The sequence below is a fragment of the Nansenia antarctica genome (assembly GCF_963989245.1).
Source record: "Nansenia antarctica genome assembly, chromosome: 5".
Taxonomy (NCBI): Eukaryota; Metazoa; Chordata; class Actinopteri; order Argentiniformes; family Microstomatidae; genus Nansenia; species Nansenia antarctica.
Window position 1 is genome coordinate 58,550,465 of NC_137690.1, and position 12,738 is coordinate 58,563,202.

The 12,738-nt window shown below is 44.1% G+C and overlaps 1 protein-coding gene across 1 annotated transcript in view; it reads left to right on the forward strand.

Annotated features, from left to right (window-relative positions):
- col16a1 (collagen, type XVI, alpha 1) overlaps window positions 1–12,738 on the forward strand; it is a gene marked incomplete at both ends in the record, with an annotated part of 70,470 nt that overhangs the window by 49,482 nt on the left and 8,250 nt on the right. Inside the window, 19 exons of the mRNA XM_080531774.1 lie at window positions 694–747; window positions 4,611–4,637; window positions 4,896–5,012; window positions 5,318–5,359; window positions 5,468–5,485; window positions 5,624–5,701; window positions 5,849–5,893; window positions 7,122–7,166; window positions 8,689–8,742; window positions 8,870–8,923; window positions 9,087–9,140; window positions 9,400–9,444; window positions 9,806–9,859; window positions 9,994–10,029; window positions 10,132–10,194; window positions 10,288–10,359; window positions 10,454–10,507; window positions 10,616–10,660; window positions 12,039–12,083. Coding sequence (XP_080387900.1) covers window positions 694–747; window positions 4,611–4,637; window positions 4,896–5,012; window positions 5,318–5,359; window positions 5,468–5,485; window positions 5,624–5,701; window positions 5,849–5,893; window positions 7,122–7,166; window positions 8,689–8,742; window positions 8,870–8,923; window positions 9,087–9,140; window positions 9,400–9,444; window positions 9,806–9,859; window positions 9,994–10,029; window positions 10,132–10,194; window positions 10,288–10,359; window positions 10,454–10,507; window positions 10,616–10,660; window positions 12,039–12,083 — 1,002 coding nt within the window. The remainder of the gene's footprint in view (window positions 1–693; window positions 748–4,610; window positions 4,638–4,895; window positions 5,013–5,317; window positions 5,360–5,467; window positions 5,486–5,623; window positions 5,702–5,848; window positions 5,894–7,121; window positions 7,167–8,688; window positions 8,743–8,869; window positions 8,924–9,086; window positions 9,141–9,399; window positions 9,445–9,805; window positions 9,860–9,993; window positions 10,030–10,131; window positions 10,195–10,287; window positions 10,360–10,453; window positions 10,508–10,615; window positions 10,661–12,038; window positions 12,084–12,738) is intronic.

Sequence of the window (12,738 nt, forward strand, 5' to 3'; positions counted from 1 at the left end):
ATACAATTATTTTCTTAATGTAATGGTAATCTTTGCAATAATGTTCATAAGTGAACCTTCAAATACAATTCCCTGGGTAATATTATACGCTTGCGGAAAAGCACAATCTTAATTTGCAACCTGAACAGAACTAATCTAAGGGTAAACAGTCCAATGCTTACCTCAGAGATAAGACCAATGGTGTTGTTATCTTATAAGCACAGTGAAAGCTGGGCCACTGAATATTTTCCTTAGAAAACAAAGATTCAACTTTGTTTTCATAAAGAGTAGCAGAGGTCTCTGTGTAAGATATAATCTGCAGTCCTCTAAATGCAGTTTGTAATGTTTGGTTGAAGTCATAACTAATGTGTAATATTGAAATTACCACACCAACTGTGTACCCAATTCCGATTAGTTTGAATTAGTTTTTATGTACCTTTGACCTTTTGACCTTTCACACAATGATCTCTGCTTGCTCTTTAACCCGGTATTGTGTTTACTAGACAATTTACAACAACAAACATTCTACTGATTAATTTCAAAATATATAAAACAAAGCAAATACAGTCTGAACACATACCAGGGGAGGGAGAACATAGGTCAATGGCTTTTCCTTCACCCTTGACCCTGTGACCCCCTCAGCCATTGGTGGACATGGGAGTTGCTAGCCTGTGATTGGCTATAAAATGGTTCAACCTCAGTTCCTTCTTTCAGGGTATCCCTGGCAACGACGGGGTACCAGGGCAACCAGGTCTGCCCGGAAGCAGCGTAAGTAACCAGACTAGAAGCCTACAGGAGGAGGCAGAAGTTGCTCCTAACCACTGATACAGGGCTCAGTATGTTGACATCCCCCTAATGAATGCTACAGCATTAAGGGTACGATAATCTGATCCTAGATCTGTGGTTAAGGCCAATTTCTACCTTGAGGAGACTGAGGGGATGGAGCTGGAAGAAAGTGCTGCTGCTTTGTGGTTTGGCCGAGGCAGGGACGGGACGAGGGATCTGTGTTGGTGTTTGGTACGGGGTGTCTGTGTTGGAAGTGGAGCACTCTGGGAAGTCTCAGTGGTCAATTGTTTCATGTGTCTCATTTTGGAGAGAGGGAGAGATTGTTTTGCCAAATCCATGGCACATGACACACACCCTACCAGGAATGGCCAACATTGCCTCTGCAGTAAACTGTGTGTGTAATGGTGTCAATGCAGCTGTAAGGTTGAGTCATTGAGAGCTTTCCTGTGCTTTACTGTTCTGGGTCACATTATAATCACTACAGTAAGAGTCCTCCATAGCTGAGACCTTATTTTCCACACTGCTGGCGTCTGCCTCAGACCTACCGCCTACACACACCCACACGTTCACACACACACACACACACACACACACACACACACACACACACACACACACACACATACACACTTAACCACACATGTGCAGTACATGTGCATTCAAACCGCCTACCCACAATACGTAGTGGAAATAAAGAAAGTAGTGGCCCATAGTTGAAAATTGGGCCTCCTCACACACACACACACACACACACACACACACACACACACACACACACACACACACACACACACACTGTTCTCCATCCAGACGTTCTCCAGTTCTAACACTAGCAGACAGCCCCACCAACTCCACTCCAGCTCCATGGAACTGCCTGTTATATGTCAATGGATTAAAAAGCATAAAACACACTGTAAAACCAATGTAGTTTATGTTGTATAACGAAATAGATCAAGGGAAAACATATTTTTGAAAATTAATAAAAATTCAATTGCAAACTAAGTAGGCGAGTAGCACAAACTAATCCTATTAGGATAAAAATAAAATAACAATTCAACAAAAGCACAGCTGTAAGTAGAGGAGAATTGTTTGTGAATATTCCACATTGACATATAATCATAGAGCCTTCCCTACGAGAGGGCCTGTGAATGCACAAAGCCTTGGTGTAATGAGCATAATGACCGGCACCATGCTAAGCACAAAATACCCTTGTTGTTCCAACAGCCTTTTGAACAAGGAACGAATGGGTTTTAAATAGACTCGAAACCAGGCTTAGTACAATTCACAGGTTCTCTCTTTTTGTGAAGGGTCCCACTGCTAAAAGAGGACATGGTGTACTGGTAGTGTGCTTGGAGCAATAAAATGTTTCCGACCACCCTGTTGCGATGGGAGAAATATGACTCCATTAGCTGTGTGTGTGTGTGTGCGTATGCAAGTGTGTGTGTGTGTGTGTGTGTGTGTGTGTGCGTATGCGCGTATGCGAGTGTGTGTGTGTGTGTGTGTGTGTGTGTGTGTGTGTGTGTGTGCGCGCGTGTACGAGTGTGTGTGTGTGTGTGTGTGTGCGAGTGCGTATGCGAGTGTGTGTGTGTGTGTGCGTGTGTGTTATGTGTGTGTTCTTATGCCTTTATTGCAAATGTCTTTTTTTTTGTTAATTTAAGCGGAAAATCTATTAAATGTATGTCCAAAAAATGTATCCACTTACAATCCTGGCATCCTGTCAATTCATGTTCAAAAGAGGGATGACTGTTTGTTGGATTTGTATGTGTTTTTTTGTTGTCAGCTAGTCAATTGTGGGCCAGATCTGGTCTTGTGGTGGCACATATGGCTGAGGGCAGGAAGTGGCAAGTATTATATGGGCCAGACTTGGTCCCCATGTGGTGGGCTAGATCTGACTGAGAGTTGGCAATTTGCTGTGGGCCATCTCTGGTATGTGGAATGTGGCCATGATACATTCCTGTACTGTAGCTACTGGGCCATCTTTGGTCTGTGTGTGATTGGGACTTGGGCCACATCCACATACATGCCAAAGGTCTGGCCTTTTCATGACAAAGATAAGGCTCAGAAATGGCAGCCAGAGCCGGCCCACCTCTGGCCTGGTGTAATAAAGTTGTACCTGGGCCTCGGGCTGTAACGGTGACCTAAAATTCCATGAGCTTCGCAGCCCTACCTGATGCCGCTAGACGCCAGATCTGGGCCACCATTTCTCTGCTGACAGGGTACTGTGCATGACATGTACATGTTTGTGTCCTCCCAGCGTACAGCCTTGGTAGATCCCACAGGCTGCCCTACTGTATTCCATCAGAATAGTATATTCAATAGGTTGCAGATAGTAGTATCCCTGAAGTTCATGGGATATAGTTTTGGCTGGGTTCAATAATGGCTGAAAGCCTGAGTTGCATTCAAGATGATTTTGTTTCTCCTACACAGAAGGTCTGAAAAGCAAGGCTCTGTCTGAATACTTCACAAACATGTCCTTCCTCCATTTTTGGGAGGAGTCACTGATATGACAAGATTGGATAGGTGACATGAAGCACTACAGGCCTACAGCCCCACTTTACCATCCTATCCAGTCATATTAGATCAGTCGCTACTCAACATTGAAGGAATTAAGGAAAGATATGTCATGTACTGTATTCAAACAGGGCCAGGTTGTATCATATTCAGCAACCAGTCCTTTACCAGTCTTTGACTGTGACAGTGCTCTAACATTGACTAACCCCCCCCCCCCCCCCACACACACACACACACACACACACACACACACACACACCAACTACAACAAACCACACGTCATGGGTCCATGTAAGATCACAATGTTTTGAAATACTGCAAACCTTTTGTGAAAGCTTTTGAATGCAACCCCCAGGAGTGCTTCTAGAAATGATTGTCAATAAGTCTGTTCTTTCTCAAATGAGGTGACTGATCTGAGTGACTGGATAAGTGGTAGCAGTTGGTGTGAAGGTCCAACAGGGGGCTTTGAACCATACAGCTGTCACTCATCCGGTCCTTTGACATCATTGATCAGATGGAGAGCAGCATTCTATTTCTGTATTCAACACGGCTGTGACGATAGCTAAGCTGATGTTGGCCAAGGCAGAAACAGACTGTTGCTTAGGCTTGCTGAAGTGAGAAAGGAGAGATATTGTAGTCTTGTGTAGTATATATAGTATATATATATATATATATATATATATATATATATATATATATATATATATAGAGAGACTAATGCAATGGTTTGGAACTGTCATAAATGGGCTTACCGGAGCATACAAGTACCGAGGTGTGTCGTTACTTCTGGGTCCACATGAACATTCCATATTCATGTTCTCCTTCTGGATTTTTTGGTCATTATAAATGTGGTGTTCAATGAATGCTTACAAGAATTACCTGGATTGTTAATCTAGCCAGTATTTTCAATTTGTGCTAGCTGAAAAAAATATCAAATAGAACCCAATGCCTCGTAACTTTATGAGTTTTAAAAGTCCCAACGGTTGCCCTTCAATATGAGTAATCACAAATGAGTGATTCATCTAAGAACTTGTTGAATTGGTGGGTTCTTGTGGGTTCACATTTAATAAAATCGTCACTCTCACAATACATTACATTTATAAGGAATGTTAAAAAAGTGGATACAGAAGGTATGTCAACTCCTTGGTACTCAATAGATATCCACAGCAAGTCAAACATAATGGATTTTATTTGAAATGGATGAATCACACTTGTGCAATGGGCACACATCAGGAGTTTGCTGCCAAGGTTGGTGATAATTTTATTTTTGTGTGATGATTTACAATTGATTAATTGAATTCCTATCCTATTCTCCCCTCCCCGCACACCTTCAGATGCCCCAGGACTCCCCGGATGATGATGTAAGCCAGCAGGCAAAGAGAGGCATTGTACTGTATTGACATGAATATACACACACTGTGTCTGTGTGTGTCTGTCTGTGTGCGTGCGTGCATGCGTGTTTGTGCGCGTGTGGATGCGTGGGCATCCATGAGTGCATTGTGTGTGTGTGTGTGTTTATTTGTTGTGCTTATTTCATATACGTACTGTATGTATGCATGTTTGTGGTGTGTTATGTACCCTTTAGTGAAGCATTACCTGACTTGTGTCCTATCCTACAGGAGGGCTGTACTGACTGCTCCACGGGGTTACCAGGGGTACCTGGCAATTCTGGCACCAAGGGAGAGAAAGGCGATCAGGGCAGACCTGGCACAGGCCCCACAGACGGCTGTGAGAAGGTGAGAGAGCGGCAGAGGGTAGGGGTAGGGGTCAGGATAGGCAGAGGGTAGGGGTAGGGGTCAGGATAGCTGCTGGTAGCTACTTTGTAATTGGTTAGAAATAGAGTTGAGCCGTTTGTGTTATTACACTATGACTAACCCCAACCCATTGTAATAGCACATCCACTTATTACCAAGATGACTATGAAACAGCATTTACAGTGTTACTAGATATACTTTGTAATGGAAGGTTTTACCTTGTGTTTGCTACCGTATGTGCTGTGTCTTGTTATATGACGGTTACTGTATTTTATCTGTTCTTACAGTGTTTCCAAAGACCACAACGGGAAGAAGCTGTACACGTCCCTGTGAGTTAACTCAGTCTGACAGACACTTAAATGCATGTGCGCACACACGCACACGTACACACACACTCACACTCACACTCATGTGTATTGTTTGTGTTTTATTTTTAGGCCTGTGACCGTGAGACTGTAAGACCTTGAGGCTCAGCTCCTGAGTCTCTCACACACACACACACACACACACACACACACACACACACACACACACACACACACACACACACACTCACACTCCACTCATGTGTATTGTTTGTGTTTTATTTTTAGGCCACCAACAATGGAGCCTGTACAGGTGTACCAGGTCACCCAGGGACCCCAGGAATATCAGGAGACAGGGGGGAGGCGGTGTGTGTTGGAAGGGGGGAAATGTGTCACTATGTCTGTGTTTTGCCTCTTTATACATTTGTGTGTATGTGTGTGTGTGTCTCTGTCTCTGTCTCTGTCTTTGTCTGACTAATAAGTGAAAATAACCTCTCTGCTTCCCTGTCCCAGGGTCCTCCAGGTCAAAGAGGACAAGCTGGACAGCCAGGAAACCTGGTGAGAAATGATACAGCTACATATGAATGTACTGTACTAGAGACATTTTCATCTATCCTATCAGTCATCATAACAAAAACAAATCTATGCTAGGACCAGAGTCCATTGGCAGTCACACTGCTAGATGAAGGAAACTGTACAGGGGGGTAGTGGGGTGGGGATGAAGAGGTCTTTAGGAGGGACAGTCTAGATGAAGCCTGAAGCGATCAGTCTATGGGGGAAGAAGATAGGTAGTGACTCTGCAGTCCTGACACCAGTGGGAATCTCGTTCCACCAGCGGACTGCCAGGATAGGTTTTCTTCTATTGTGTGTTAGACACTATCAAGGATTTAGACCAATTCTAGGGCTTCACAAGGGACTCATAAGCACCGTCTGTCAAGGAAAACAAGATTATATTTGAGTTATTTTGTTGAGACATGAGCTCTATCTAACCTTGATGTTGCTTTTCCCTTAGGGGAGACATCGGTTCCTGTCCTGTCTGTGTTTTAATTGAGAACGTACTGAATGTCTTGCCCATTTGGGATTGTTTCCCTACAGGTTTTCATTTCAATACAGTGTGTGTTGAATACACACTAGCCATATGGTAGCTCCTGGCTACGTTTTATTTGGAAGCACTTCGTGGGTTAACGTGATTCAATATTTGTAGAATGCGTCCCTCCTTCATTGTCCCCCTGGAGGAATCATCACTAGTGTTTGGGTTTGGTGAAAGCTGGGACTCTTTAATTGCTTTCGCCCCAATGTTTTATATTAGCTCCAGGAAGGAGAGGTTCGTGTTCAGAGAATTGGAACAGAGCCTTAGTGCTGAAGTGGCTTTTGGCTTTCAAACATTCCTCATTCCTATGATCACGCTAGAGTAAATGAAACGACTCCCTGCTGTTACTTGTGAGCTCAGAGAGCCTCCTAGTGGTCTGGTTTAGAATGTATGTCATTTTATGCAACGTATAATTATGAGTCACTGAGGCTTCTGACATAGTTATACGTATAACAACATAAACATCTTAAATCCTCCCAAAAATCACAACACAATCGTCAATCACATTCTCGATTGTAGATCTTTGATTCAAAGTGGACAGACTCGACCTAAAAGTATGCCACTAGAGCAACTTGCAGCTGGGCCAAGCTTCCCGAACCAGTTTTGCTCTCCATAGAGATCTTCCGAGGGTTTGGAAGGGAATGCTTGTCTGGGATCAGCTGCCTGGCCTCATTGCCTGCCTCTCTCTCTCCGCAGGGTCCCCCTGGTTTCCCTGGTCCTCAAGGCTCCGCTGGATTAGCTGTGAGTTTACTCTCAAGTTACATACTGTCAGTCATATCTGTCCACCTCCCTGTCCCTCTTTCTCTCTTGCTCTTCTCGTTCACTCACTTTGTTGTCTGTGTATGTGTGTGTGTGTGTGTGTGTGTGTGTGTGTGTGTGTGTGTGTCTCTCTCTCTCTCTCTCTCTCTCTCCTTTCTCTTTCTCTCCTCCTATATCTCTATGTGTCTCTCTCTTTCTCTCCTATCTCTGTATGTGTCTCTGTCTCTCTCTTTCTCTCCTATCTCTTTATGTGTCTCTCTCTCTCTCTCCGGTCCTCTCTACCACTCCCTCTCTCTCTCTATGTCCCTCTCACATCCACCCCATCCCTCTTTGGTTTCTCTCTCCATGTCTTTGTTTCTCTTTGAAACATAATCAGTACTGTGAAACTGCCCCATTAAATCAGCTTGCTCCCCGCAGAGTCTGAAACGGCTGATGTTGCCATCTCCATCTCTCTGTCTCTGTGGCTCTCTAATGAAAGTTATTTCAGATGAGGAAACGATTCCATTGTCTCACCAGTTGTTCAATTATTCCTCCTGTCTAAGTGATGGAGAGTGTTACTGCTGTGCCGACAGAAAGGCCGTCTCATAAGTATTCATTGTTGAAGTAGAATGGATTCAGTAATGGGTGAATTGTGTGAGCTCTGCAAGGAGTCCATTTTGGACATAGCAGAGTTTAATGCCAGGTGTGCAGTGTGTGTGTGTGTGTGTGTGTGTGTGTGTGTGTGTGTGTGTGTGTGGGTGAAGGGAGGGGGTTGTGGGTGTAGGAGTCTCTGGGATCTCTTACACATACTCAGCTTTGTTTAATTTTCTCTCTGATTAAACAGTCTCAGCTGAAAGAGATTGCAGAGTAGATATGCTGCGCTGTAGACATAGACCTGAATCCAAAACAGTACATTGAATGGCCTTGCACTGTCAGTGGGCTGAAAGGGAGAGAGGAGGTGGGTGGGGTGCGGGGGTGGGGGATGACGGAGGGCAGGGGGAACGTTTGATCAGCATTGACAGCACTATGAAATATGAAGATGATCTATACGGGCTACTTTTCAATAATGAATCAGTCCACAGCTGGTTTGGAAAGGAAAGGTGAGAGCTGACCTGGCTCCTGTAGCAGGCACGTCGTTAGCATCAAGCCCCGAATGTGTTCTGAATAGTCCCGGATCTCCGGATCCTGGGGGGGAAAAAACGAAAATGAAAAAAAAATGAAAACGCCATCTACCACCCCTGCCTCACTGTCAATGAAAAGATCCTAACAAAGGCTCTGTTTTGTAGTTATGCATACTGATGTGTTGTCAGATCCAAATGTACACGCAGAGCACAGAGCGCCATGGAGCTCACTGAACCAGAGGGATGATCCCATTAGTGTTAAGTTAGACCAAGTAAAGATACACTCAGTATTGACTGACAATGTCCTTGTGCGTGCGTGCGTGCATGCTCGTGTGTATGTATGTGATTCATCTTATCATTAATTCATCTCCTCCTCATCCTCCTCTCCCTCTCTCTATCCCCAGGGTCAGCAGGGTGAGAGGGGGCCATCTGGACTTCCCGGTACAAAGGGTGAAAATGTAAGTCTCTCCTCTCCGTATTTCCCAGCAATCAAATCAGCCACTACGACCCACACGCAAAATAAAATAGATGAATTAGATGTCCATATAACTATATTCATATCATGTTTGTTTGTTTTTTCCTCAGGGACCTCCGGGAACGCCTGGCTACCCAGGATCCAGCGGACCCCCTGGACTTTATGTAAGACAGCCTGACTTCCTGTCATTTTACATGAATGATGTGAATGGTAAAAGATGGATGGATGGATGCGTGGGTGGATAGATGCGTGGATGGATGGGTGTTTGTATTGATGGATGGACTGACATCGTTTGGAAGATGTACTTATCGATTGCTTGATTTTCAGGGAATGAAGGGTGAAAGAGGCCCACCAGGGACTTCTGGACAGAAGGGAGAATCGGTAACCACCACCAACACCGGCATAAACCAACATGACTGTGTTCTTTCCCCTCGGTGCCATATGCTGTACTGACATTAACATATTCATGACTGTATACAACAACGTGCAGTATATTTTCACACGCAACGACGACATACACTACAATCTTCACATTGATGATGTAGCTACGTCTTAAAAAAATGATGCAGCCTCGTTCTAGAGTAGACAGTACTAATGTATTAGCATGGTGGTTGTGAGCTAATGTTTGACTGTCCTACAGGGTCCACCAGGAACTGCAGGATACCAGGGGCAGGCTGGTTCGGCGGTGGGTTGATTTTATCCATATCATTATACCTTATGTGACATCAGACTTTCAGACAAAATTCAGACTTTTATTCAGAAGAATTTTTAAAAATGTCAACGTTGGATTTAGTGAGTAATCCCCACTACTCTACATTAACTAGGTAGTAGTGGGGATTACTCACCGAATCCATTGCATTGCAAATGTTTTGCTTGACTAGCAAGTGTGTCATTGATTTTCAGATTTTTTTATTTTCAGAATAAAAGTCAGATTGGTTGATTGGTTGCCGACTTGTTCTGCTATCGCATTTGGACAACGTTACGCAACATTCCCACATTCTAGGTCATGTGATTGTAAAGGTGACTGTCTCTCTTTCTATCCTCAGGGACCCAAAGGAGAAGCAGGACTGGCAGGTCCCAATGGACCAAAGGGAGAACAGGTATCAGAATAAAAACACACACTTTAAAACATCATGGACAAAACCCATGCAGACAGACTATTATTATTATTATTATTATTATTATTATTAGACAACCCGTATAATGTGATAACCATCTCCACATTTCTTTGTAGGGTTTCCAAGGCCAGCCAGGGTTTCCAGGGCAACAGGTGAGTCCTGAACACAACACTATTTATGTTGGTTAGTTGCTTTACTGTATTTTGCTCTGTATATAACTGTTAACCATGTTTGTCTCTGTTTTTTGCTTGTAGGGCCCCCCTGGTCCAGCTGGGAAATCAGGGAGAGAAGGCTCCCCCGGGCCTAAGGCTGAGAAGGTCAGAGCTGATCTCACAATCTCAGAATCAAAGTGTCATTATACTTTTCTATTGGTGTGTCATTTTAATCTAGTAAACCTCTCTCTATTTCAGGGTATTGATGGGCCACGAGGTCCACAGGGTCCAAGCGGACCTCCGGGTTCCCCAGGCTCACCTGGGCTGCAGGTTTGTGTGTGTGTGTGTGTGTGTGTGTGTGTGTGTGTGTGTGTGTGTGACTTTGTGTTAATATTTTCACATTTGTGTCTGTCTGCCTGAAAAGGGAGCGCCTGGCATTGAAGGACTGGATGCTAAAGATGGGAAACCAGGCATGCGGGTAAGAGACTCAGACTAACACACTGCATGATCGAAGACACTGCCTAAAGAGTCAAGTAGATGACCTCTCTATGGACTTGAATTGACTTGACTTCTGCTTCTTTCTCAGGGAGAGACGGGGCCAGCAGGGCCAGGAGGACCAAGGGGAATCCCGGTAAGTGACCTGTATTCAACCTATGACCTGTATTCAACCCATGACCTGTATTCAACCTATGACCTGTATTCAACCTATGACCTGTATTCAACCCATGACCTGTATTCAACCCATGACCTGTATTCAACCCATGACCTGTATTCAACCCATGACCTGTATTCAACCTATGACCTGTATTCAACCCATGACCTGTATTTAACCCATGACCTGTATTCAACCTATGACCTGTATTCAACCCATGACCTGTATTCAACCTATGACCTGTATTTAACCCATGACCTGTATTCAACTCATGACCTGTATTCAACTCATGGTCTATGCTTACAGAGTATTGTCACATCACATGTGCACCTGTGAGTGAACCAACCACTACAGTCACATGGAACAATAATAACGTTTTACCAGTCTATCTATCAAACCCTCTCATTATCGTTATCTTACATCAGTCAGGACACTTACACCGGTTTAATCATGTGTAATGAAAACGGTAGTACATTTACGCTTGGCGTAATTGATTGGCTCCGCTTTGTATATCTCCCTGCCTGAAATTAAACATCAATAAAATACAAAATAACATACCGTAAGCAGGGAGCCCATACTATCAACGCCCCTGTAGGTAGGTAAATACGGGGCGGCCCAGCGGGTGGAGGTTCGGGCGGTGGCTGGGACGACTCACAAGTAAACTCTGTTGGTGCAAACACTGTTTAACACTAGAACAACCATGCGTTTTACCTACTAAAAGAGCCGCCCCGCCTCTTTACAATGATCACGCTGCTATTTACACACAACGACTACTAGTTGGCCGTTTGTAAATTAGCCTGCTTCCTACACAGAAAATTGGCAAAATAGCTTTATACTAGCTTATCCTGATGTGATTTAGAAAATGTAAGGATACTGGGGTGGTAGAACGCACATATCTAGGAAATGAAATTGGAATTTTTGTAAAGATATAAACATTTTCTTTACTCACAGTTCTTTCTTTACCCACGGCTGTTCTAGTGTTAACCATGGTGGAGTGTTGCATGCTTTTTTAAGCCTTGTCCCAGACATGTGACGATGTTTTGCATACATGTGAATCAGCTGTTTGACTTGTGTCACGTGTGAGCTTACATAAACGTCATTGTATCCCACATACCTGTAAAGGTACATTACTGCGCCACCCCTGGTAAAATACTGTACTGCACTGTCACACCCATAAGGAGTGACGCATTAGCCAGGACCATATCTATGAATGACTCCCTATCTGTCTACTATGATTTGTCATCTAGAATGTGTGTGCTCTTTTAAAAAAGCATGTGTCCATGTTTTTGGAATTCTTGGGAGATTTGATTGGTGACATTGTGATGTTGTTCATACTCTCTCTGAACTTTCCTCTCAGGGTTTCAAGGGGATGAAGGGCCACGTTGGCCACCCTGGACTGAAGGTCAGCCACGCTCCACACAGCCATTCACAGTGTTTTTCTCTTCACTTCACGTGTTCCGTTGTGTGCTACATCATACGTACAGACAGATAGACAGACAGACAGACAGACAGACAGACAAACAGACAGACAGACAGACAGACAGACAGACAAACAAACAGACAGACAGATAGACAGACATACATACATACACACACACTCACACACACACACACACACACACACACACACACACACACACACACTCACACACACACACACACACACACACACACACACACACACACAATCATACACACATACACACATACAATCATACACACATACATACATACATACATACATACATACATACATACATACATACATACATACATACATAGGGGCGGCTGTGGTGCAGGAGGTAGAGCCAGCATCTAATGATCGCTAGGTCGGCAGATCGGGGTTCGAACCCCTACTGGCCACATGTCAAGGTGTCCTTGGGCAAGACACTGAACCCCAAATTGCTTCCAATGAGCGGCCTGGCGCCTAGTGTGGTTGCTTGCCGCCATTGGTGTGTGAATGTGCGTGTGAATGGGTGAATGAGAGGCCATTCTAAAGCGCTTTGGAATAAGGCGCTATATAAGTCAGTCCATGTATATACATGTACATACATACA